General features: G+C 37.0%; 5 protein-coding genes across 8 annotated transcripts in view; 2 read left to right on the top strand and 3 right to left on the bottom strand.

The window, feature by feature from the left end:
- The window catches only part of LOC143756854 (alpha-1,3-mannosyl-glycoprotein 4-beta-N-acetylglucosaminyltransferase B), a 31,955-nt gene extending 20,426 nt beyond the window's left edge, over positions 1-11,529 (top strand). Inside the window, exons 11-15 of one of the 3 annotated variants that reach the window (XM_077247648.1) lie at positions 3,856-4,052; positions 5,464-5,542; positions 6,183-6,258; positions 8,509-8,621; positions 11,160-11,529. In XM_077247648.1, the coding sequence (XP_077103763.1) occupies positions 3,856-4,052; positions 5,464-5,542; positions 6,183-6,258; positions 8,509-8,621; positions 11,160-11,177 (483 nt within the window). In that variant the 3' untranslated portion in view covers positions 11,178-11,529. Of the gene's footprint in view, positions 1-3,855; positions 4,350-5,463; positions 5,543-6,182; positions 6,259-8,508; positions 8,622-11,159 lie in introns of those variants that run through there. The other 2 variants (XR_013210334.1, XM_077247649.1) reach the window with 2 other exon arrangements.
- A 927-nt stretch (positions 11,530-12,456) lies between these two features.
- On the bottom strand, positions 12,457-14,491 carry scocb (short coiled-coil protein b). Its single transcript, XM_077247654.1, has 4 exons — positions 14,408-14,491; positions 13,897-14,000; positions 13,336-13,416; positions 12,457-13,163 (listed from the first exon to the last, which is right to left on the bottom strand). Exons 2-4 carry the CDS (start codon positions 13,913-13,915, stop codon positions 13,021-13,023), a joined length of 243 nt encoding a protein of 80 aa, XP_077103769.1. The 5' UTR covers positions 13,916-14,000; positions 14,408-14,491; the 3' UTR covers positions 12,457-13,020.
- An 887-nt stretch (positions 14,492-15,378) lies between these two features.
- On the bottom strand, positions 15,379-20,628 carry LOC143756855 (uncharacterized). 2 transcript variants are annotated; one of them, XM_077247650.1, is made up of 4 exons: positions 19,718-20,628; positions 19,343-19,629; positions 18,906-19,002; positions 15,379-16,814 (listed from the first exon to the last, which is right to left on the bottom strand). In XM_077247650.1, the coding sequence occupies exons 1-4, from the start codon at positions 20,010-20,012 to the stop codon at positions 15,967-15,969; spliced, it is 1,527 nt and encodes a 508-aa protein (XP_077103765.1). In that variant the 5' UTR covers positions 20,013-20,628; the 3' UTR covers positions 15,379-15,966. The 2 variants fall into 2 exon arrangements, with proteins under 2 accessions (XP_077103765.1, XP_077103767.1); XM_077247652.1 differs by having other exon boundaries at positions 19,343-19,527.
- Positions 20,629-20,948: 320 nt separating this feature from the next.
- mif (macrophage migration inhibitory factor) lies at positions 20,949-23,396 on the top strand. Its single transcript, XM_077247653.1, has 3 exons — positions 20,949-21,198; positions 22,767-22,939; positions 23,167-23,396. The coding sequence occupies exons 1-3, from the start codon at positions 21,091-21,093 to the stop codon at positions 23,231-23,233; spliced, it is 348 nt and encodes a 115-aa protein (XP_077103768.1). The 5' UTR covers positions 20,949-21,090; the 3' UTR covers positions 23,234-23,396.
- A 288-nt stretch (positions 23,397-23,684) lies between these two features.
- selenoh (selenoprotein H) lies at positions 23,685-25,563 on the bottom strand. The gene is made up of 4 exons (XM_077247655.1): positions 25,426-25,563; positions 24,743-24,869; positions 24,292-24,434; positions 23,685-24,212 (listed from the first exon to the last, which is right to left on the bottom strand). The coding sequence occupies exons 1-4, from the start codon at positions 25,445-25,447 to the stop codon at positions 24,106-24,108; spliced, it is 399 nt and encodes a 132-aa protein (XP_077103770.1). The 5' UTR covers positions 25,448-25,563; the 3' UTR covers positions 23,685-24,105.
- Between the last annotated feature and the right edge of the window lie 355 nt (positions 25,564-25,918).

Here is a 25,918-nt window from a genome sequence, read left to right as displayed (position 1 = left end):
CAAAACCATTCACATCAGCCGCGACGCGAATTTGCGACTTTCAGAGCTTCAACATTCCAAAACTTTCGTGCCGACAGCTGAGAAAACATGGACACTTCATCATCATCATCCTGTGAAGACTCGAGCTTTTCATTTTCTTTAAAAGACAGAAAAGAAGGTTTTGTGTGCACCCAATCTTAAAGAACAGCGAGTCTGAAGGGCAGTATGCTAATCTTGTAAAGGAGCTAAAACTTTGCCACAAAGAACCGGCCAAAGTAAGGATTATGCATTAAACATTTGAATTGTTTATTAATAAAAACTAGTGTTTTCTGTCAGGTTTCGGTAGGCTATGAGACGTGCTCCAGTTCACGTGTCGGCGCCTCCCTGTCCTAATTATATTGTCTACTATATTTTCTTCTTATTTATTAATAATAATAATTAATAATAATTTATTAATTATGTGAAGGGGTTTGGAATCATATAAGCATTTGCTTCATCCACCTCCTTTTCAAACCATGCACTTGTATAATTTGTCTGTTATGTAGCCTGTTATGTTGATTTGTGAGAAAACTTGAATGCAGGTTTGAAATAAACATTTGAAATTGAAATTGAAAAAAATCCAGGCAATTTGTTGATGAAACATTGATTAAAATTAAGATACAATTTATACAAAACGAAATTCACTTTAAAGAAAGGCTTTCTACAAAACAAAACTTAAAAAGTGGCCAAAATGATGTCTGACCCATTCCAAATGTTTTCGATATATTGGGCATCTTATCCTATCTTACTCATCTCATGCGGTTCCCTTTTCATATAGCTAATCCACATAGATGAAAATAAAAGAATAACATTATATTATTTAAACATACATATGAAACGTATGTTTAAGTTTTTTAACTTATATTTAAGCATCACCCCACTCCGATTTACTCGCATGCTCTGGTGTGTGGCCTATACATGCATGCAAAAATAATATGAAACACACAACCATGAATGTTGAAAATATTCCATTATTTCCCTCCTAGTCAAAAATATTATAAATCATCAGCACGCACTTCATCAACTCACCGGAGACACCAATTATCCCAGCTATTTTATCCCATGCCTCGTTCTTTTGTAACTGATCCCTATAAGCAAACAACGTAGGCTAATGTCATAAATGATAGGGTATATGCGTGCGTTGAGATGAGGCCAATATAAAAATGCTGTCATTATAAAAGGTTTCTAGTTTCATTGTATTGCTTGTTTTTAGTTTACATTTCATGTTGTGACTTCTCTTCTCTCGCACATAATGCTGCTACGTCAGAGCGGCCAAAGCGTCAACAACCTTTACCTTTGTTTACTTGTATGTGATTGGCTGAAGCCTTTTCTGTCGCCGCAAAAGTAAAAAAAATCGACATCGAAGCGAAAAAAAATAAAAGTCGTTTTTTCGCCTCAGCACATTCGCGTTCGGTGTGGAAGCACTCATTACACAAACAGCTGATCAAAAAATAAAGCCATCGGGCGAATTATTCATGCGTCAAAATCGCGTCCAGTGTGAAAGGACCTTTAGACTCATTTAAACTTATAAACTCTAAACTCATAAACTCTTACATTTATAAACTCATACACTTATAAACTCATGAATTCAAACTCTTATGAACTCAAACTCATAAATTAATAAACTCTGAACTCTTACTCATTTAAACTTATTAAATCTAAACTCATAAACTCGTACATGAATTCATACACTTATGAACTCATGAATTCATAAACGTATAAACTCATAAACTTGTGAACTCATGAATTCAAAATACACTTATAAACTCATATTCACACACTTATGAACTCAAACTCATAAATTAATAAACTCTGAACTTACTCATTTAAACTTATAAACTCTAAACTCTAGACAACACCATTTTGGGTGGTTGCTACGGTGTTGCTAGGGTGATTTAAGCTATTTTGGGTGGTTCTAGTGTGTTCTGGGTGGTTGCTAGGGTGTTCTATGGTATTTTGGGTGGTTGTTATGGTGTTGCTAGGGTGTTCTGGGTGCCCAAAATACCTTAGAACACCCTAGCAATACCATAGCAACTAACCAAAATATCTTAGAACACCCTAGCAACCACCCAAAATACCTTAGAATACCCTAGCAACACCATAGCAACCAACCAAAATATCTTAGATCACCCTAGCAACCACCCAAAATACCTTAGAACACCCTAGCAACACCATAGCAACCACCCAAAATACCCTAGAACACCCTAAAAACACCATAGCAACCACCCATAATACCCTAGAACACCATAGCAACAACATAGCAACCACCCAAAATACCATAGAACACCCTAGCAACACCATAGCAACCACCCAAAATACCCTAGAACACCCTAGCAACACCATAGCAACCATCCAAAATTAGAGCACCCTAGAAACACCTTAGCAACCACCCAAAATACCCTAGAACACCATAGCAACAAAATAGCAACCACTCAAAATATCTTAGAACACCCTAGCAACACCATATCAACCACCCAAAATATATTAGAACACCCTAGCAAGACCATAGCAACCACCCAAAATACCCTAGAACACCCTAGCAACACCATAGCAACCATCCAAAATACCTTAGAGCACCCTAGCAACACCTTAGCAACCACCCAGAACACCCTAGATACCACCCTATCAACCGCCTAGCAACCACCCAGAACACCCTAGCAACCTCCCAAAATACCTTAGCAACCACCCAGAACACCTTAGCAACCCACTAGAAACACCCTAGCAACTTTAAATTACTTCAAACTTTACTGTAAACTACTTTGAACTATTTAAAACTTTAAACTAAACTAATTTAAACTTCAAACTACTTCTTCAAACTTTCTGGTCAAAACTTTCACAAGCCAACTTAAAGTTTGTCTCGACAAACTTTTTCTAGTTTGTTTTGTTATCTATTTTGTGAAGTCACCCAACAAATGGGTTACATGTAGTTCTCTATGGAAAATAAATTGGGGCAGGAGGAAGAATTTTAACCAGAGGTCTTCTAGCCTTCTACTGAGCTGTGTTCAAAATCGCCCCCATACCCTGATTCACCATTCCCTACATTAGTCCAGTAATATAGTCGCTTGAAGGAGTAAATGAAACCGAGTGAGCGAACTCAGACACTGTGTTTGCTGGAAGGGCTTTTGCATAGTTTGTGCTTTCTGTTGAATAATCATTTGAAACTTAGCAAACTAGCAGCTCTAGTAGTAATGAAAACCGTTATTCAGGGGGAGTGAGGGGATGGGGGCAGTCGTGGAATAATGGTTAGAGAGTCAGACTGTTAACCTGATTGAATGAGTGCACTCGATAATGCCCGCTGTGGTTTGGGACATCACTACAAATGATGGTCCCCTCAAATAGTGCCCTATTTAAGGGTGATTTTGACCCATTGTATTGCGAAGTTTATATCCGATCTGCTTCAGCTCATCTGCATCTGATTTTCAAACCATCCTGAAAAGCTTGATTAACTGGTCCAGGTGTGTTTGTTTAAAGTTGGAGCTAAACTCTTTAGGACAATGGGTCACATGGAGCAAGGTTGAAGACTGCTGATTATAACGTTAAAAAGAATTTCACACTTCATCTTTAAAGAGACTGTTCCATTGCAGCAATACAAAGTTTTAAATTTGTCCAGAAAAGATTGGAAACTCAGTCAAAAATGAATTTATACTAGCTTGTACTGTGCGCTTCACATGATGCCTATTGGGAGAGTGTTCTAAATCACTCACTAATTAGATTCCATTTCAGTTAGGATGCTACCTTCGAAGGCAGCTGCTTGTGTTGACAATATACAGCAAGGAAGCTCAAAAGGTTTTGGAACAGAGCTTATGTGGTTTTTCTGTATTTATATGTCATTTGCAGGATAAATCTTTTGGGAATCAGGTGCTGTTTAAAGGCCACAATAATAACCCACCTGCAGAAATCAGCAGCAGTCTGGAGAAATATCAGTCTCACTCTCTGGAAAGAGCTTACAACGGAGAGGACTTTTTCTGGGGCCTCACACCCAAAAGAGGAGATTATATTCTCTTCACTTTTTCCAAGCCTCAAATTGTCAAAGGGTGAGACCAGCAAAGGACATTTTTGTGACAGTATACATAAGTTTAAACTGATACAGGCAATCTTGCTAGTTTGTCTTACAGGTACATTTTTGGGTAAACTATCCCTTGTGCACTGTAAATATCTCTTTATTTGGATGTATAAGTACAGAAGTAAAAGCCCAGCAGCAGTGTAAATGCACCCAGCTGTTTGCCCGAGTGCTTTTATATTTTAGTAAGTTTGCCCTGCTGAAAAAATGTGAACCAGTGGCTTCAGTTTAAGCTCCTTTGAGTACGAAATTCTATAAAGCCAATGCTTGTTCAGGAGCTGACTACACTGTGACAGCCATCTTTTTAAATTCCCCTTAAGCACACACAAAGCATTTTTAGGAAGCTCTAAAATGGCATCAAATTAACTAAGTTAGGATCTAAAATTTAGTTGCTTTTTGTTGAAGGCCTTGTAAAGAAATTGCACCTTCTCAGTACCAGAGAAAATGTAAATAATGTGTTCTGTCACTTGACAAAGAGTGGCGTAATGAGCCCAGGAAAATTCCTGGCTGCTTAAACGAATACAAAAGATAGAGAAACAATGGATTGTATAAATTGTACACATAACTACGCATAACCTCCTAAACCAGTCATCAGTTAGTGAAGTTTGAAGATATCTACCTGGCTAAGTGAAGTTTAAAGGTAGTTTAAGGCCGTGTGTCCACCAAAGCGTTTTTAGCCGGCTGAAAACGCTAGACGATCTGCTGAAAACGCCTAGCTGTTGGCGCTTGACAGCGTTTTGGCATTGTTGCGTTTTTTCAGTTGAGACGATTCGTTGCTATGATACAGAATATCCGCAGCACAGTTTACTTGTAACTGATTTCGTAGATAATTTGTTTCATACTAAAAATTAATTTTTCATCCATTTTGTTCGGTTAGCTCTGCTGGTTAATGTCTTTGTACAGGTAGAATGTTGTGACAGTTGGTCGGTGTGATATTTGTCCCGCCCCTCCTCCACTGTGATTAAACGGCTGTGTAAAAAGTGACAGTGATGAGCGCTGCGTTTTACCCAAAGTTGAACATTTTTCAACTCTCGGCGACCAGTAAAAAACGCCGAGCGCTCAGCGCTTGAGAGTTAAATACACGCATTCCGCGTCCTGTGTGAAAGGCCCTTTACGCTAATGGCGTTTAAAAAATGCGGCGCTCCCATTGAAAACAATTGGAATTTTACGACAGGAGCGTGAAAAAATGCTTTGGTGGACACACGGCCTAAAGGTATAAGTTTAAAGGTATCTTCCAGGTTAAATACAAGCTCTAACTTTAGCTCTATGGAATGAGAAACATTTCGACTCAGAAAACAAAAACATAGTGTAACACAAATGGACTTACAATGAAACTTCCATTGACTGATTTAACTTTTGTATATATATTTTACACTCACTTCCAGGTACCTTTTTCGATCTGGCAATATTGAGACAAATGGTGACCGGTTTTACAACACAACAGTGGAGGTGCTCCCTACTAATGTAAGTATTATGCCAACACTTTTTCTGGTCAAGTTACCAAAGTAACACTCAAAAGATCTGCTTTCAGCAAATACAGCTGAAAGTGTTTGGTTCTGGAAGAAAAACGAATTCAAAAAACACCAACCCATCTCTTACGCTCACCAAGGCGGCATTTATTTGATCAAAATGCAGTAAGAACAGTATTGTGAAATATTATTAAACATTATACACGACATAATTTAGTCTTCCTACAATAGTTCTACATTGTGTGGTGTTTTATTTGATTACATCATTTACTTTTTTTCATGGGACTGTAATTGTGTTTATATATAAGTATTGTCATACAGTAGCTTTAAACGTTGCTTTGTACATTGGGATGTATGTGACTACACCCTTTATCTCTCTGTACATTTGCTGGCAGTGTTAATGCTTTGCTCCTTTACTTATTAGTCACACCATCTAAACCAACAGAAAGCTAACACCCATAACCAAATTTGTGGCTTTGAATCACTTGAGATTTTGTTAAAGTTCACTCAAACTTCATCTCAAACCTGCTAGACTAGTATTTTTGTACATACATCCTGATATGTTAAACATCCTTTTTTATTTATTTGCACCCAAGTACGAAGTGCTGACAGGTACATGTCTGTCTGTTTTACAGAACTCTGTGAAAGAGAAGGTGGAGAGAGGAGAATTATCCTGCTGTAAGCCCTCATCCGATGGCTTTGTCGAGATAGGTACACAACCATTATTGATTCCCTGTTTCTTTCTTTTCTTTTCTTTTCTTTTCTTTTTTCTGTCCCTCAATTGTAAAAGTTTGCATAAATACAAGCAGTTCACTCATTTGTTAAGTAATTTGACAAGTAATACATGGTTAAAAAAAATCAAGCTAGCTGTGATAATAATTATGATTATTACAGGAAACTCCTGAAAGATTTGGCCTGCAAGTGAAGTCTGTAGGGTTAGGTATCAAGAACCGGTTCTTATTCAGAGCTGGTTTTTTTTTTCTTCCTTTTTTGTTATAGTGTTGAATGATTTTCATGACTTCCTGTTGCATTAACAGTTCTTGAACGTCTGCATTTCTTCTCCTAGTGCACTGAAGCTGAGTGTACTGAAGCTATGACAGTGTATTTCCTGAATCTACCGGAATCTATATGTTGGGGCACATTTAAGTCATTTTGCACGCGTCTTTCGGGCGTGCTGTTTCCTTTTGGCTTAAAATAATTAAATAAGGAAAAATAATAAACTTTTTAAAAGTCTGAACTTAAAGTCGGATATGCCAATCCATTTATTAACATAACCAAAAATAAAACATTTCTTCAATAATAACTTAACTCAAGCCAGTCTCCATTAAACGCTGTGTCTCACGGTCAAATACCATGCACCTCGCTGTGCGCCACACCTACACTAATTAACCCCCGTCTTAAAGGATTAGTTCACTTTTTAAAAAACTTTTGCTGATAATTTACTCACCCCCTTGTCATCCAAGATGTCCATGTCTTTCTTTCTTCAGTTGAAAAGAAATTAAGGTTTTTGATGAAAACATTCTAGGATTTTTCTCCATATAATGGACTTCACTGGGTACCAAACAGTCCAAGGTCCAAATGACAGTTTCAGTGCAGCTTCAAATGGCTTTAAACGACCCCAGACGATGCATAAGGGTCTTATCTTGCGAAACGATCGGTCATTTCAAAAATAAATAAAAAAATTTAAGTTTTATAAGCACAAATGCTCGCCTTGCTCTGTTCTGTGATGCGCGTTCGTGACTCTCCTGTTCGAACTCGTTCATCAAAATGAACAAAACTTTTTTCGAGTCATTTCGTTCATTTTGTTCGTTGAATGAACGAAATGACTCGAAAAAAGATTTGGACATCTTGGATGACATGGGGGTGAGTAAATTATCAGCAAAAGTTTTTTAAAAAGTGAACTACTCCTTTAAGTAGACTGGTGGCAGATCACAGCGCCATCCTATCCCAATACACAGAATGCCTCCAACACTATATTTATTCAGCAAGCATGCATTAAATTGATTTTAAAAAATGACAGTAAAACTTTTATAATGTTAAAAAAAGCTTTTTATTTCAAATAAATGCTGAACTTTCTATTAATCAAAGAACCCTAAAAAAGTATTGCTGTTTCCAAAGAATATTTAGCAGCACAAATGAATTAAACTTTGAGAATAATAAGAAATGCTTCTTGAGCAGCAAATCAGCATATTATACTTATTTCTGAAGGATCCTGTGACACTGAAGACTGGAGTAATGATGCTGAAAATTCAGCTTTGCCATCACAGAAATAAATTAGATTTTAAAATGTATTCAAATAGAAAACACTTATTTTAATTATATTTCACAATATAATTTTTTTTCTGTATCTTTGTTCAAATACAGCCTTGGTGACCATGACTAGACTTCTTTTAAAAACATTCCGAAATCTTACCGACCCCAAACTTTTTAACAGTAGTGTACATGTACTTGAAGCTTGTGAGACTTAAATTGGTCAATATTTTTGTTCTCTAAATGACTGTATAGGATTATTAATGGAAGCATCAAGTAACTGGATTCTAAATTGTATTACATTTATTAAGAACCAACAAGATTTCTTGATATTTGTATCAACTACTGAAATATTGGTTTCATGACAACAAGGGTTATTGATTTGTGTATCAAATTTAACGATGCAACAGCCATGACATTGTATTTCACAACTGTCAATGATCAAAGGTTATCAGACACTATTTGTCGATAACTGCTCGGAAACGTGAGCGAGTATGAATGTGCATGTCTGTAATACACACACCCGCTTCGCTTCGATTTCATCCCTCTGTCTGGACAAACCACAGTAAGAAATGTGAGAACAAAAAACTGGTTATGTAAAAATGTGAGGCCAATGTCTAGGATCAAGAGCTTTTCATGCAATGTGAATTGATAGAGTCTGAGGTTTCCATGTACTTTGTGAACAGATGTTAACAATGTTTGTGTTTGTAGATTCTTTCAAGAATGGAGTGGCTGAGGGAGAAGTGAATGGAGCATTGGAAGAAATAGCGGCCATGAGACTCCTGGTTCACTCTGATTCTGATGTCTGGGTTCTTCTCAGTGAGGTGAACCACATACATATCATCTATATATAACCTTTAGAACCATGCCTCACTAAATTGGGATGGGCTTGAAATAACAATCACTAAAGGCATACTCACATGTTTATTGCATTACTCTAATACACAGAAATGCTTACCCAACCACATTTTGTTGACATTTCACCAGGGAAATACACAATGGTTTGTTTGCACATACTGTATGTGTATGAGAGGTTTTTCTCTCATACAGTAAAATCAAATGAAAGTAAGGAAGAGGTCACAAATCATCTGTGTGACAAACTAATCCAGTCAAGTACTCCTAGGGCTTGTCAGGGCGGTTTATTGGGTCTTTCAATAAAATTTACTCCTAAGCTAGTTTAGCATTCTCCAGCTCATCACTTCAAGTCATTTCCCTCATGTAGAAACGTGGAAAATTGTATCTTAAAATTTCATATCATTAGAAACTAAGGACTTTTACTATGGTATCTTTCAGTAGATTATCATTATCACTTTGACAGAAATGGCCACAATTGTTTTTATGCCTTTCGTCCCCTCGTTCCAAACAAAATCTTTAATCAAAATTGATTTTATTGTAATAACCATTTCACGAGTTAATTTGCAGCAGCAGCTTCAACTGGAGCTTAGATATACCCCCCAGTGGGACTACTAATGCTTAGAAGATGAGTCTGGTAGCAAGATGCTTAAATTATGTTGGTGAAGGTGGAGGGATGCCAAAACAGCTGATGCTGGAGAAAATTGAGCGACTGCTTACAGTATATGCTCCGGCTGTTAATTGAAAGATGAGATGGGTTCGCTCCTTCCGAAATTAGGTTTAGGAACTTCACTTCATGCTCGATTTTGCTAAGTCCCTTTAGAATTTCAACATATTTCTTTCAATATTCTTTCTTTTTTTTTTTTTGCCTTTTGTATAACCACAAAATTTGAATTAAGTCAAATTGTCCAAATTGTCCACATGCTAAATTTGTATTATACCCCTGGTTTCACAGACAAGGTTTAAGTCTAGTCCCAGACTAAAATGCATGTTTGAGCTCTTTTAACTGAAAGCAACTTGCACTGAGATATCTTAAAATATGTTAGTGCCATTGTTTTGCACACCAGTTATGTTTCTTTCTAAGACACATTTATGAAAGCTACTTAAATGTCCTTATTGAACTAAGGCCTAATATTGGCTTAATCTAAGCTCTGTCTGTGAACCGAGGCCTTTATCTTTTAATAACAGTTTCTTTAATTAAATTTGTTAATAACAAACGTGCAGCTAAACCCTCAAATGCATGAATGTTTCGCCAATCATTATTAAATATTCGGGTCTTTAGCGACCCGGATCTTTATCTAACACGGATGGATCTCTACCTCTCGCGATAATATAAAACTCTATACATCAAAAATAAAAGCTTGGAAGGGTTTAGTTTGAGCAGATGTTTTATACCATCATCACTGTCTTCGTCAGAGCTCATTTCCTAGTACATTCAGTATCTGGCTCATATTTGCAATCTTAAACATATAGTCCAAACTATCATTTTCAACATCTTCAAAATCATTATTTTGATCGCTGACAGCTTCTTCACCAGATCCACCATAAAGTGACAGTGACACTAATATTTGATTGTGTTTAGTATTTGCTTTGCAGTAAATCACTGAGCCATTTCAAGTTTTGCGTATGATACTTCATTATTCAATATTCATTTGTTTTCTGCCTGCTGTAACTATGAGTGAAACGTCACTTTATCATGGTGTATCAGACATGGCCACTTTGTGGAATAAAGGTTAATTGCACTTATACAGTCATCAAAGATTCAATAATGTTGTGCTGAAAAAAATATACTTGCACTATGTTACTCATCTCAGGTCATTAGCGACCCTATACCATTTTTACAAAAAATGAATGGGAAAATAGGCTTTCTTTTATATATATATAAAAAATATTGTTATATTGTTTATAATGAATTGATTGAGGAAAATTAAGAAGGTTGATGTCTAAATATAAAAAATGAATGAGGAGGAGGGTAGTGAATGATGTCCTAGGTCACTAAAGACCCAAGGTATGCTTTTAAGGGTTAAATTGACAAATATATGTTGGTTTTTAGTTTGATCTTTGCAGAGTTTCTTTTAACATCTATGCACTTAAAATTAGCACGTGTGTAATTTAACCAAGAGTACAAGGTTTTCTCTAAGACGGAAAATGTATTTGTCAACTTTTTTAGTTATGAAAATCAACAACAATGAAACAATGACAATCTATGTCATCAGTTCTCTGTACTGATCTCTGTCTCTGCAAAATTCTTGAAAATTCATTCACAGTCGGCTATAAATCATCGCCGATGGATTTAAATAATTCTAAAGAAAATTCTCCATTTAAGTCAATATTATTCACCTTTTTATTGACATTTAGGTTCTGTGTAACTTGTTGCAAGTCATTTAAATCTTGTCTTACATTTAAAAAGCCTTTTTGAGAAAGTCTCCGTCAGTTTCAATAGCCTTGTTTTCAGCTGTGACACAGTATCTAAGGTTTGCTTAAAAGTCACATCTCTCTCTCTTTGACAGATCTTTATTAAAGTTTGATGAGTTGGGGAGAGAAGAAATTTGAGCCGCATGGTAAGGTGTAATACCCCGTGCTGTGGACAACAGCGCACGCTGCTGGTCTGGAAAGGAACCTCTCTATGCTTGAACGATTGTGAATTACAGGATGTTCCCCTTATCTATGTGAGCAAAGGTTTTACACTGTTGTTTGTTTATTGTGGTCTATGGTTTTGTTTGTTTGGTTTATTTTATTTCTGTTTAAATTATTGTCATTTTTTATATTCATTACTTTGCGTAGCAAAAACAACTTGAAGAGACTACACACAAGGTATCTGACCATATTTTAGATTCTATTGAATTGAAATTATATGTCAATAAATGGCAGTAACACCAACTGTTTCTAACTTCTAATTTCATCATTATGGTTGCTTTTCTGCTGATATTATATTACTGCTTATTTTAATTGTTTACTTTCTGCCTCACCTGCATCAAGTGCAAAGATAAGAAAATAATTTAAAAATGAAGAATTTTTTTATTATTATTAATAAAACTCTCCCCATCTTCTATTGGTCAGATAAACATAGTCCTGTCCAGTGCTATTGTATCAGACTAACTGGGTGATTGATTGCACTAGCAGTGTTATTTTAGTTTTATTGTAGCTTTATTCATATTTTGAATTAGCTTTCAATTTTAGTTTAATTTTTAGTCATTTCGCACATAGCTTTTGTCATTTTCTTTACAAATTTTCTGTATTTTTTCCCCTGCTAATATTTTATTTTCATTTTAGTGCTTCAGCTTAAACTTGTTTCAGTTTTTTGCCAAGGCAACATTTCTAATTTTCGTTAAGTTTAAGTTTTTTTCAAATAATATTTATATTTCATTTTATTTCAAATTATTTTATTAACAGAAATGAATCAAACTGGGAAACTGAAATATACAGTTTTCAGTTTTAATCTTGGCCTTGCTGTAGGTAATCATTCCAACGTATCGGTTACTGCATAGTTAAACACTAGACTATTTGTCCTTCCGAACACCTTTGGTGACCCTGAGAAAGATGAAGACACACATTCAGAAGCATATTCACGATTGAGAGCAAGGGTGAAGGAGAGGAAGGCGTGTGGATAATAATGCTACTCTATGAGATTCAGTTCCTCACTCCTCTGATGAGAGCAGATGGGTACCAGAGACTAGTCCTCCAAACTCTGGTGGAATATGTGTAGACTTGAATCCCAGACAAAGTGAGGTGACTGAACGAGAAGCAAACAACCACAGGGGCCTACAGAACCTAAACAGAAGGACTCACTCACAGCACAGCAAATTATTATTATTATTTTTTTAATTAAAACAGGCATTTGCAATGCCACACAATGGTAAGATTCTACACATACAAACACAACAAATGCATAAAGATATTCAGAGGCACAGATGTAATGCATGCCAGAGAACTCCCTTCTGTTGATAGCACCAAGAAAAGGATCTAAATGTCATTCCCTGATCAGAATGACCTGAAATGTTTTCTTTCAACTTGAGTATAATCAGTGCTGATACAGACAAACAGCTCAGCGGGAGAGAGCAACTGTCATGCCATCACAACTGCACTCTCAACTACAAAACAAAAGTGTGAAATACAAAATTCATATTTTAAAAACAATTTCAAATATTACAAATTAAAATCATACCCTGTCTGAACATAAAAAAACTACAAAAAAAACCTAACTAAAAGGATTTTTAACATGTTGAACAAAGCCATTGAAAATTAAATTATTAATACTGATAAATAAAACAAATGTAAACATTTACCATTTTAGTGACATAGGGATAAAATGGGTCTAGTGGAAGGGTTTATCTGGGTGGGGTTTTGGGTCTGGGAGAGAGGGATGCTCTCTTACTTCCGTTTGCTTTTGGAGTCGGTGGTCTGAAACACACTAGATGCCGACATGAGGTTCTCAATGTACTGCCCAAGAACCTGATTCTCTGATTTTAACTTCAGATTTTCTTCTTTTACTGCGTCCACCCGAGCTGAGAGATCTACCAAAACGAGAGAGAGAAACACTTAAAGCTTGTTATTTAATAAAAATTTGAAAAGGTATACCTTCAATGCAGTGTAAGTTGCTTTGGATAAAAGCTTCTGCCAAATACATGAATGTTAATGTAAATTAGTTAATATTAGGTAACAAACCAAGTGGCGCTGGTTACTTGCCTTCAAGAGTGTTCTGCAACTCAAGGACCTGGTTTATAAGTCTGGTCTTCTCCTCCAATTCCACCTGGTTTTCTATGTCCCCTGGAAGACAAACTTAGAATTAAAGTCACCATCAATATAAGTTCCCCTTTCTCTTGCAGCGACATTTCTTCACTTCTCTGATGACGTGTTTAATAGCGCTATGGCGGAACAACCTGTCACTCACATGACATCACAGCAATAGCAAATTAAAACCATCCAATCAATTCCAGACTGACAAAATCAAGTCCTGTCCTACATTTTTTCTTGTTGGAGAAGCTGTTTCATTCAGATATTTCATTATTTTTACAATATAATGCCCCTATTACTGTATACATCTATTGATTAGAATTTACATTTGAAAAAAAAATCATCTTTTTTTCTGTTTATTGTCAACTGTTTCAATTTGACATCCATTTGATTTATAAATTAAAGAATATGAAAAAAAAAATTAACTCTTGACAATCTGTTGCTGTTTGGTACTTTCTATAAAACAAAACAAAACAATGCCAAGATTTATCCACATTTCACATTGGATCTTACCATCCATGTCAGAATTCATGGCGAAATACTCGTCTTCTGTTTTGAAATGCAGGGCTGCGACTCGAGTGGACACACTTCAGGATGAGCACAAGGCCTGATGGAAACTGTAAAAAAAAAAACAAAAACAGGAGTTTGAAAAGACATTCAATCGTAGATATGGACGGTGTCTTATTCGTTGATGCTGCAATGCTAAGCGCTAAGATAACGTTACATATCTAAATAGCATGCGCATTGTGTATGTCTATTTTATGTAAAATAATAGTACCCTATATATCTTTTTATAGATGGCCCAAGTGAAAATACACAAAAAAAAGTGCAAATTAGTTTTATATTTTATTGTAAAACTGCTGCTACTCAGTTTAGCTGCGGTTAGCTGACACAGCTGATGAGGTAAACAAACCAAGACACTGCCCATTACAGTCCCTTCTGAAGCACAATTCATATCCTTCGCTTAAATGTACACTCATATAAATCTACAAAATAAAATAAATTATGTAAATTATACCCAAACCTTTGAAATGTACAATTAGACCGGATGAAGAGGTGTCACACTACCACAGCGATGTCTTCTGGAGTCTGACGTCATGGACTAGGAATTAACCGGTGGTATTAACTCTTCAGATCCCACAACAAAAATATTTTATTATAAAAGGTAATTATTTTCCTAAGCAAATGTTACATTAACTAATGCAAATAAAGACTCAAAGAAAACTGCGGACAATTACCATTTTTGTATATACATTTGACCCTCATTTATAATTTTATTACATTTATTTTATTATTGTGTGATGTTTTGTACAGTATTTTTATTATATCACTGTATGCTCGCTCATGCTCGTTTTCTCTCAATAAAACAAACAAACAAAAACGTTATGACTTTAAACGCAATGAACAAGTGTTCATTTCAAAGAATTGCTTCAAAATTGGTTGACTCGAGAACTGCTCGGACTGATTAAATACAAAAAAGGGAACAAATCGTTCGGACCCATTTTTTAAAGAAACGTTCAGAGCTGCTTACGATGCGTTTTGGGGGAGGGATTTTCAAACACTGAAAATCCACGTGCAAACAATATTTTACAACTTTACAATTTATAAACGTCTTTCATCTGTTAAACTTAAAGGGGAAATTACCTATAAATCACAGGCAAATAAACAAGGTGCATTTATTTGATGAGGTGTTGATCGGCATAAAATGTTGAGGTATTCATCCGAATCTTGAGTAACGTTTATTTCTGGTAAATGGAATATTACATTTGACTATCGCTTGCTGGTCATGATTTGTTTGAACACAAAAAAAATATTTTAAACAATGTGACAATGTTGATAACCAGAGAGTTGACGGTAGCCATTGACTTCCATAGTAGGAAAAAAAATACTGTCTGGTTACCAGCATTCTTTAAAATATTTTTTTTGTGTTCAACGGAAGAAAGAAACTCATACAGGTTTGGAACAACATGAGGGTGAGTAAATGAGGACAAAATGTTTTGAAAAAACTATTGAACTATTCCTTTAATTACAAGACCTAAAGCAATACTATTATCACAACAAATATTTCACTTCTGAATTAAAACAACACAAAAAATACTTAATACATGAATAACACAATTGGTTATTAATAAGAAACAAGTTTTTAAAAAAGACCTTGTTCACAAAAAATATTTCACCGCCTATGCAACAGAAGTTGCTTGACATAGCAAAATAGTGTTGTTTGCATTTTTGGAGTTGGAACAGAGTTGCTTATGATGTTGATATATATACTCTAACTGTGAATAATGAGTAAACAGTTTTTGAATAATAATAATAATAAATAAGAAAATCCACTTTGAGATATTGTCATTTCAATAGGTTAAGTGTGCTTTGCTTTGAGGTTTAGGGTTTGTGTACAAGTCAGTCAGTAATGAGATCATGTTTGTGGTAATTAAAGGAAGAAGCATGTGGTAAGATGCAAATAGAAAAAATTAGAAATACAGAAAATGAATAGAAATATGAAGAATAAGGTCTTTTTAGCGCTGCATATCTGACTAGTTAAGGTCTAGTATTGTGTAAGATTCTCACGAACAGTGAATAACATTAAGTGTTATACAGACATTGATGCTGCTTGAACTGCTCAGTATCGCTGAATGTCTGGTTGCACTGAGAGCAGTGGTGGGAGTTTTGCAGCTGTGGGAGTTTCACCGTTGCATCTCCAATGTGGATGTGCTGATGCCGTTTAAGGTATTCCACTCGACTGAATCGTTTCCCACACGCCCCGCACTCGTACGGCCTTTCACCCGTGTGGATGCGCTGGTGCCTCTCTAGGTTGCCAAGACGACTGAAGCTGCGGCCACACTGCGGGCACCTGTGGGGTCGCTCACCTGTGTGTACCAGCTGATGGCGTTCAAGGGACCGTGAGTGCGTGAAGCGTTTGCCACAGAGTTCGCAGTGGTGCGGCTGCTCTCCCGCCTGCACGCATTCGTGGTTCTTAAGGCTCCAGGCATGGCCGAACGCTCTCCCGCACACAGAGCACTGATAAGGCCGATCCTCGGCCGCAGGGCACGAGTGCTTCATGAGGTCAGATGTGGAGTTGAAGCCGCTGCCGCACCGTCCGCAGAAATGCAGCATGTCCCCGCTCTCTCCTCCCGACTCCTCTTCCTTGTTCGTAGGGGCTGATGGGACTTCTGCCCTATGTGAGGAGGACGACATACCCTGCTGAGAGCTGCATAAACCGTCTAGTCCGATGAACGCCACACCTTCGGATCCACACGCCTCCTGAGAAGGGCTACCCAGGCCGGACTCTGCCTCCTCACGTTCACGCTCCGCTTTTAGGGCCGTCTCCAGTCCACTGAGCTCGTCTCCAACAGTCATTGTCTCCGCCGCTTGCCCCTCCCACACTTCAGCAGCAGTGGATTCACGGCCAGTAGAGGCGGGGCCCATTTCTCCTGCAGACACAAATAGAGGTGAGCAATATATCGTTTAGACGATAATATCCAAATTGTTGTCTGGACGATATGCAAAATTGGGATATCAAATATTTCATAATTTGTACAATCCGACCCCCCAAACATGAAAAGAGCTGAAGGAAGTTAAAGAGAAAATAATTTAAAAAAAATCCGGCAACGATCAACGCGCGTTCACGGGTGATGGAAGTCGGCGTACGAGGTATGACGTAGTTTTGTTTTGCTGTGCTCTCTGGCTGCGCTAGCGCGTTCGTTCTACGTCACGACGGTTCCTACGCTACGTCATACCTCGTACGCCGATTTCCATCACCCGTGAACCATGTCAATCGTTGCCGGAAGTCAGATATTTTCATTTATAAAGTTTTAAATATGTATATTTTTACGACAAAACCGCACGGATTACCCTCAGAAGGCCTTCGTTTATTCCCCTGGAGCTGGATGATTACTTTTGTGAAGGATGGATGCACATTTTGGGACTTGAAGGAGGTGGACCCCATTGCTTCACATTATATCCACTGAAGGGTCTAAGACATTTTCTAAAATAACTGAAAATGTGTTCGTCTGAAACAAGATTGACATATGCATCTCGAACGGCTTGAGGGTGAGTAATGCATCGGTTAAATATCATTTTTGGCCGAACTATCCCTCTAAGCGACACCGATACTACATAAGAGATCCAGTAAACAAAAAATTTGAATTCACCACTTAAGTAATAACATCGCTGCGAGATCTAGTGAGAAGCGTAACAATTTCTCCGTTATTAACTGATCAAACAGCGCTGACGTGGAAACCAGGAGAAACATCGTTCCATGAATGAACTAGTTATAGGTTTTAAGTCCACAGATCATTCACCATAGATTTAATGTAGTAACACTAACTTGTAACCATGGAAGTTTGGCAGAAATATTAAAATGCTTTCAAGTACGTCACACATCTTTTTCCAGCACTTCAAAACTCAAATGTTATATGTTATTTAAATGTTATTTTCAATGTGATGACCAAAACATTATTTGTTCATCTTTTAAAGATTACCCCCATTTATAAAACTAAAAGTTTCAAGATGTAGGAAAACTCACACTTATTTAAAAATATTTTTTCTTTTAATAAATAGGAAATTTCTATGGCATTTCTTTATTTTTCCTGTGTCGAAAACGTACCGAACCATGACACCACTGTATCGTATCAAACCGAACCGTGAATTTTGTGAACCGTTACACCCATATTAAAAATATAAAAGAACAATAAGGACTTATTGAATAATATTTTAAAAAGTTTAGGAGTCTTTAAATCAATAATCTCTCATATCTTTATGTACTAGTAATTCTATAAAATAATAGGTCAAATGCAGCAAGTCAAAACACCAATTGGACCTTCTTTGCCAGTTTGCACACATTTCTTTGAAGGATTGCAAAAATATCGTCTGAATATCGATATCGAGATATTGAAAAAAAATATCGAGATATTCATTTTTGTCAATATCTCACACCCCTAGACACAAATACTAATTTTAGTACATTTTAGTTTGCACATTAGGATCTAAAGATCTACATTTGATCCATTTAATGCATCATTGCTGAATAAAAATATTAATTTCTTTAAAAAAAAACTTACCGACCCTAATTGTTTTCAAAAATCCATTTTTTAAATAAAAACTTTTTGTGTGTGTGTATTTAATCACCCATCATGTTGTTACAAACCTGTATGTTATTTTTTTTCCAACAGAACAAAAATGAGGAACTTCTGAAGAATTTACACACTTTTCTATACAACAGCAATTCATGGTGCCCAAGACTGTCAAAAAAAATAAAATAAAATAAAAACTTGGTCCCTAGTTGCCATGGTCCCTATATATTGTTAATGTATACAGAAAAAGGGTACATGTATATTGTAAGTGTAGTGTATTTCTCCTTTTGTTTCACAAAAAAAAGCACCCAGATTTAAAACAACATAAAAATGGAGTAACCAATGACAGACTTGTGATCTTCAAGTGAACTATTCCTTCAACTGTTCATGTTCGCAATCACAAAAAAACAACAATAACCGTTTTCCCAAACAAAGCATTGCAGTGCTTACCGTGGGTGGGACTGGGGGAGGGAGGCCTGGTTTCACTTTGGTTCATCTGTAGAGCCTCTTGCAACAGCCTCAGGGAGTCTGATCTGTAGCCTTCCACCTTTATCCATCATCCCACAGAAGCAGAAAGAGCGAAATCGCAAGGTGTGAAATAAATTCCCTTTGCTCATAATAATGCATCTCTTTTAAAACTGATGATAAACTCTTAAGACACATCTGAGGTGAGAGTAACCGTGTTACTTATGTGCTGTTTAAACTTATTTTAGTGCAATGACTACATACAGTTTTTGCACTTGCAAAATGTACTTTGATTGAAATGAGTTTGTGTTTTCAAAATGGGATTGTTCTCTTCAGATCCTTCTCCTCTCCGTGGCCCTCTGCATCTCCTCTCTCTCCTCCACTTCCTGCAGCTCATTCCTAACATCCGATTGGCTACTCACCTCCTCTTTAATGCCGGCCACCTCCTTCCTCTCCCCAGAGACGCATATCCTTTCCTCCTCCTCCTCTCCCTCCCCACCTCCTTCAGTTGGCAGATGGACACGGAACACGTCCCTCCTCTCATCCCTCACTCCTCCAGTCCCCTCATCCCACGCATTAGCACTCCACTCCTTCCCTTGCTTGCCTCCTGAGAGAGAAAGATGGGAGGGGGAAGAGAGGAGAGAGGAGGACAGGAGGGGGAGGGAGGAAACCAAAAGAGGAGGAGAGGGAGGAGAAAGAAACCTGAGAACTGAGGAGCAGGTCGCCATTATGGTTTCTCTCTTAAAGCACGATGAAATAGTATCACCCAATGAATCCGAGTTGGCCAGTGCGCTTACTTTGGAGATCCGTTCTTCGCGCTTTGCGCACGGTTTCGTCCGCGCCAAGCAGACCGGACGCGCGCCGACTGGCCGCCCAGCCCATGCCATATTTGCGTTCGTTTCTCAATTTATTCTCTGTCAGCCTCAGTCTCAATTTCAGCGCTTCGTTCTCTTTTCTGTTAAGAGAGATTTCCACCAGGTAGTCGTTCACCGTGTCCTGGAAGAGTTTGGTGATCTCGCACACGGATGCTCGGACCAAACTGTCCATGACAGCGGTCAGGTGTGCTTGAAAGGTCTTTACCGATTCCGCCATAGCTTTACTGGTGTTTAGTCGCACATATAATAAATAAAGTTGTGCCCAAAAAACTATCAACGAATCTCTGTTAAGCCATATATAATCAGAACCAGTTATACTTCATGTTTTTAAACATCCACTTTACAACAAAAACAACAACACTTAATTTAAATGCGCATGTGGTTAAAATAATCTGACATCAACAGTGGCAACGGCTGTCACCCGTAACTTTGTACACAGCCAATGGAATGAACCCTGTTCCTCTATCTTTAAGCCAGCGACCACACAAATCAAATCCTCAAAAGATGCTCCAGATGACCGCACAAATATCGTGGTCGGCTAAAAAAGATGTGTGTTTTACCGGTGTTTAAATGCGCTATCAGCGGAACAATTTCACCCAGTCGCGACCACCCCTCTCAACTCAAGAGGTTTTAATTCTCGCCTACAATATTATTTCCGGATGTCGCGTTCTGCGCATGCACAGAGCTACCGTAATTACCAGAAAAAAATGGACCAACGAAGGGCCAAGGTGTGGCTGGTTAGCTTTGGCAGCTAGCCCCTGCTGGTAGTTTTTTTCTCCATTGAATAAACATAATGACAATTATGCATACAAAATTAAAAAAAATTAAAGAGAAAAAAATGAAATACGAAAATCATCCTTTTTTTGTTGCAAAGCACTTTGAGCTGCATTCCTCGTATAAAATGTGCTATAAAAATTAAGTTTTAAATGTAGTTTTAAAGTTTTAAATGAAAAATAAAGTTATTAAAACAGATGTTTCATTATTTAATAAAAATATAAACAATACATAAAATTAATAAATAAAGAGTTAATTTAGACGTTCAATTATACCCAAAAAGAAAAGATGACAGTTTGTGCGGCTGCTTGCGCCAGCCGAGCAACAGTGGAATGCAACGGATCTACACAGTCAAATCTTTATTTGGGTCATACGGTGTTTTACGGTAGCCTATAAGTACTGGCATCGTGGTTACTTACCGTATTCAACCAGGGCTCACATCTGGACACATTTCCGAAGGCGTTGGTCCTTCTACCTTGCACTATTTAGCAGTACGTGCTGCCTGTCTCTCCGTTGCAGTCATGCCGATGTTCGTGGTGAACACAAATGTAGCAAAGGACTCGGTTCCTGCTGAGCTGCTGTCGGAGGCCACGCAAGAGCTCGCCAAAGCGATGGGCAAACCCGCGCAGGTGAGCAGACTGCATTTTTCTTGTTTAAAAAAACAACATATTGCATATGCATTGACTTTGCATATCAGTCTGCATGGAATGATGGACTAATTAATATAACGTGTCAACGAAACATACACGAGACACTGTTATTCTCTTAACTTTAACTCATGTCATTGGATTAAAATTGTTTTAACCCTAAAGACATTTAGGCAGTCTGTGTATCAGTATTGATGGTTTAGATTTAAGCTAGTCTAGTGATGGGTCAGACTCATACTTTCGAACGTTTCAAAGAACCAGTTCAAAAAAACCGATTCAGTGATTATTTTACGTCATGACGCAACTGTGTTATCGCGTTACTTCAGTGACATCACATCATGAATCTAAAACGTTCCAATAAATCCATTTGTAGGCACTTTTTGCTGTTTAGCAAGATTTACTAATACGATCCCTCGTATTAAATTACTTTGAATTTCAGTTCAGTGTTTTGCTGCAAGATTATACCCGGGTTTCTTGTATACAAACAAAACCGGATGCGCGCGCATCCAGGGGGCAAAAAACCGCTATCTGTTATGCCGAGTTCTGTAAAAGAACATTGTAATTAACGTAGATTTCGCATTGTTTGTAATTTCTTGTTGACTCAATAATAAACTGCAATTTCAGAGTTGGATCTGTTTGTTTGTGTTTCATATTAATATAACATTATGTAAAACGTCCAACTGTTCACGAATCAAAATCCAGAAATACTGTGATGCATGAATGAATTCTCATGTTAGACTAAGTTAGTAATGTAATAGCCTCTAATGAGCCCGAATATGCTTTTATATAAGTTAACCTTGTTTACGTTACTTTACGACCTGCAACATATCATGACTGCACACATATAACGCTACATATAACGTTTACTGTAAATCAAAGATTTGACAATGGATTATGTGGGAAGTAGTACCTCCGACCGTGGCGATTATATTAAAAAACTTACTCTAAGCAATGGTGAGATCTTGCCGGATCCCTACGCAATACCTGACGATCTTTGGATTGTGGATGACAAGAAGTGGCCAGCAATTGTATGGCCTGATATATATATATATATATATATATATATATATATATATATATATATATTTGCATATTCAGACACCAAGTGTGTATACAAGAGAAATGATTAGAGCGTACAAATCCCTTGATGCATACAACTACGTGCTATGTGGTCATGTGCAGCTCGTCAAATACTTTGATGCTCTACCGGATTTTTGCGTGTTGAGGTCAGATGTGCTCCCTAGTCAAAGGCAAGGCATTAAAACCTGATGCCTGGGTGTATGTCCATAAGGGCCTTGGTTACATCCTTACGGCTAACTGCAAATGCATGGCAGGGTACGTCTATCAATTTATCTGCCATCAGAAACCCTTTACTCCGGTACGAAGACCGCGGGTCTTTTGCCCCCTGGCTGCGTGCGCAAGCAGTGATGACGTCGCCGAGAAATCCAAATATACATTTAAATCACACGATACTAAAATTATTTTTTTATTCAAAAGAACTGAATTATTAACCGTTTAATCTTGTCTGTCTTTGTATTGATATGTGATAGTATATTGCCATACACATCATCCCGGATCAGATGATGATGTTCGGTGGAAAAGGAGATCCGTGTGCGCTCTGCTCCCTCACCAGCATCGGAAAGATCGGAGGCGCGCAAAATAAGCAATACTCCAAACTTCTTATGGGCTTGCTCAACAAACACCTTGGCATTTCACCTGACAGGTACCTGTAAATCCACACAATATAGCTGCCTCTCTTTTAACAGAAGAACATTGAACAATGTTGTGCAAAAATAAAGATTTAGCTTCCAAACTTAAAATGAATTTGTTAAAATGCTTATGCATGCATTTATATTAAATTTAAGATCTGCTCTTCATATTATGGATGATTAGTACTTGTCAAATTTAGTGTAGTGTTTGTTCAATGAAACTTCTTGTATTGCTTTTCAGGATCTATATAAACTTTGTTGATATGGATGGAGCCAATGTGGCTTGGAACAGCACCACCTTTGGATAAAGAAAAGGGATAAATGGCTTGATATAAGGCTGCAGTTTCTACTCCAGCTTTACTTGAAGAGCAGTTGGGAGTATAATGTCTTCAGTCGATTTAGTCTTATAACAAACAGCACTTACTGCTTACAGCAGACACCATCTTTTGACAATAAAGTTATCTTTAAACTATTGAGATGCTGTGTTTTTGTTATACAAACTTCTTGAAAGCACAAATGCTCAGCAAGTCAATGCTGATAAAGGAATAGTATAAGTTGAGATCCAGATAAAAAAATCTTTAAATGTAATATTTTTCTAATATTAAGTCATGATTGTGATTAACATTTCCTTCAGTCTGAGGCTTATTCATTTCACTTTTGGTGTGAAAGGGCCTTTACATTTGCCAAAAAAAGAATGCAATATTGTAACATTGCTTTAAAAGTAACTTTCCCCACCATGGATTAACATAATGATGCAGATTAAAGGAGATCAACCAAGATTTATTTGTATTCAAACAGTAAAAAAGGAAGAGAAAAAAAAGTGATTTACCAAACTATAACATGGAGTCCATAGAGAGACAGGTAACAGCAATCTAGAAACTAGTCATGTCAAAACAGAACATGAAGATGAGTTTAAGAGCTTAACAGAAGAAACCAGGCAAGGTCAATTATCCAGTCAGAACAAAAGAGCTGATCATCAGAAAACAGACGGGGAGATTTTCCCATTAGTCCATTAACATCATTATGCATCCAATGTCCAGGAACAAAGATACTGACTAGAGGGAGAAAATAAATTAGGAAAAGATCACTTTATTGCCATTTACAAAGCTATAATTAGTTTAAAAAAAGTTAATAGCACAAAAAAAAAAATCAAATCTTCCTACCGGTCTCCTTATAACTTCTACTTGCTCTTCAACACTTCTTTCAGGGCAGACACCACTTCAGCGGGATCGGGAAACTTAAGTTTGCGTGGAGGTCCCTTCTTAATGCCAGACCACAAAACAATCTCTGTTCAGGAGAAAGAAAAACAGATATAGCATGTATAAATAATTATTTGGACATCCATAGATTGTGTTGGCAGTCTTACCTTTATCTCCCTCCATCAGTGTGACCTCAAAGCTGTTCCGCCGAGGTTTCTCTGGATTGAGCACCACGTGAAGTTCAGGATGCGAAGCCGCAATTGCCTCTCGCACACCTTCCGCATTCCGCCCATAGACTCGTCAGCTTTTACTGTAAAACGGCAATAATATAAACATGACTCATATATAACGGTGTAAGAACTTTTTTAATTATTAAAGGGCAATATCTGCCACCTGCATGTCATTTTAAGGGGTAATTTTACCTTTTTGAGGGAGTTTCTTTTTTCTAACAATAAGAGGACAAACAATATATATAAAACCCTACAATTGATTGAATATTTATTCGTTTAATATGGCTACAAAATCAAAGTAGCAAAACAAAGCAGCTGTAAATAACGCACAAAATATTATTACAGTGTAAACAGCATGAACTAATAAGAACTAGCCATGTGATCTCACCAATGCTCGATGACGACCCTTTGTCCGGTTTCTTCATCTTTTTTTTCTACTCCATCAAGCTTTTCTTTTTTCTCTTCCATTGCAGCTGCTTCTGAATCTACATCAGCCTTACGCTTCCGACCACGACCTGCATATTTAGGTGGATCACAGTGTTTTTAGCTGCATACATCAAGATTAACTGGTAATTAAGACTCAAAACTGGTATTTAGGCTCAATATATATATATATATATATATATATATATATATATATTGAGCCTAAATAAAGACAAAATGAATTTGTGACCATTTCGATCACAAACCCACTTTTGCATACTACTTACGGTCACTAAAACATTATATAATATTAATTTATATAATATTCGTAGTTGCAATCTAATCATTTATTATGGTGTCAATAACAAAAATAAAGCGATTTAAAATCGGTTCTGAATATAGGACATTATATAGATACATTCATATTCTTTCGCAAGTTAATTAGACGATCTTAAATTTGAGAGATTGTATGAGAGATATTCCCTGATGTGAAATTTAGACTTAACACAACCACCTTGACTCCCACTGAAAATACAGAACCCGACTAACACGAAAATCATTACCCGTTAATTTGAAGCGCTGCACAAAAGATTAAAGTAATCTGTTCTAGTTTCAAGACCACATTTAAACGTTTTCAGTGTTACGCACCTGATTTGGCCCGAGTCGCCATTGCTGCAAACCCGCAACTTGTGAAGAAGACTGAAGAGTTTGGCGAATTATGTATGATGCAGAAAACGTGTTGAATAATGCTGTGAAAGTTAGACGGACAGTGCCGCCTATTGGTTCGGAAAGTCTTGACAGTCTTGCAGTCAAGGTATTATTTTAAGTTGGTGCTTAAAAACATTGAAAATGTCAATAGCCAATAAGGGTGTCATGTTTTATACAGGATTAATTTGTTTAAATATGAGAGATAATGAGAATAGAGTTACACCGCTGCCAAGTCATTTTATTACTTTAAAGGACCAAATATAGGGAGGAATTCAGGTTGATAGGGACACTTTTTCCAATTTCCAGGTTTCTCAGAGGCGGCCCGCCACTTTAATTCTGACACAAATTAATTAATAAATAAATTAATTTTATTTTTAAATCCTCAGAGTGACGAACCACCAGCAAACAATCTTTTTTCTTTTAATCCTGTATA

Source organism: Siphateles boraxobius, unplaced genomic scaffold, assembly GCF_051911475.1.
Source record: "Siphateles boraxobius isolate OS27281-9 unplaced genomic scaffold, OSU_SipBor_1 3, whole genome shotgun sequence".
In the NCBI taxonomy this organism is placed as follows: Eukaryota; Metazoa; Chordata; class Actinopteri; order Cypriniformes; family Leuciscidae; genus Siphateles; species Siphateles boraxobius.
The sequence above is the reverse complement of the archived record's forward strand: the minus strand, read 5'-3'. Positions and strand labels throughout refer to the sequence as shown.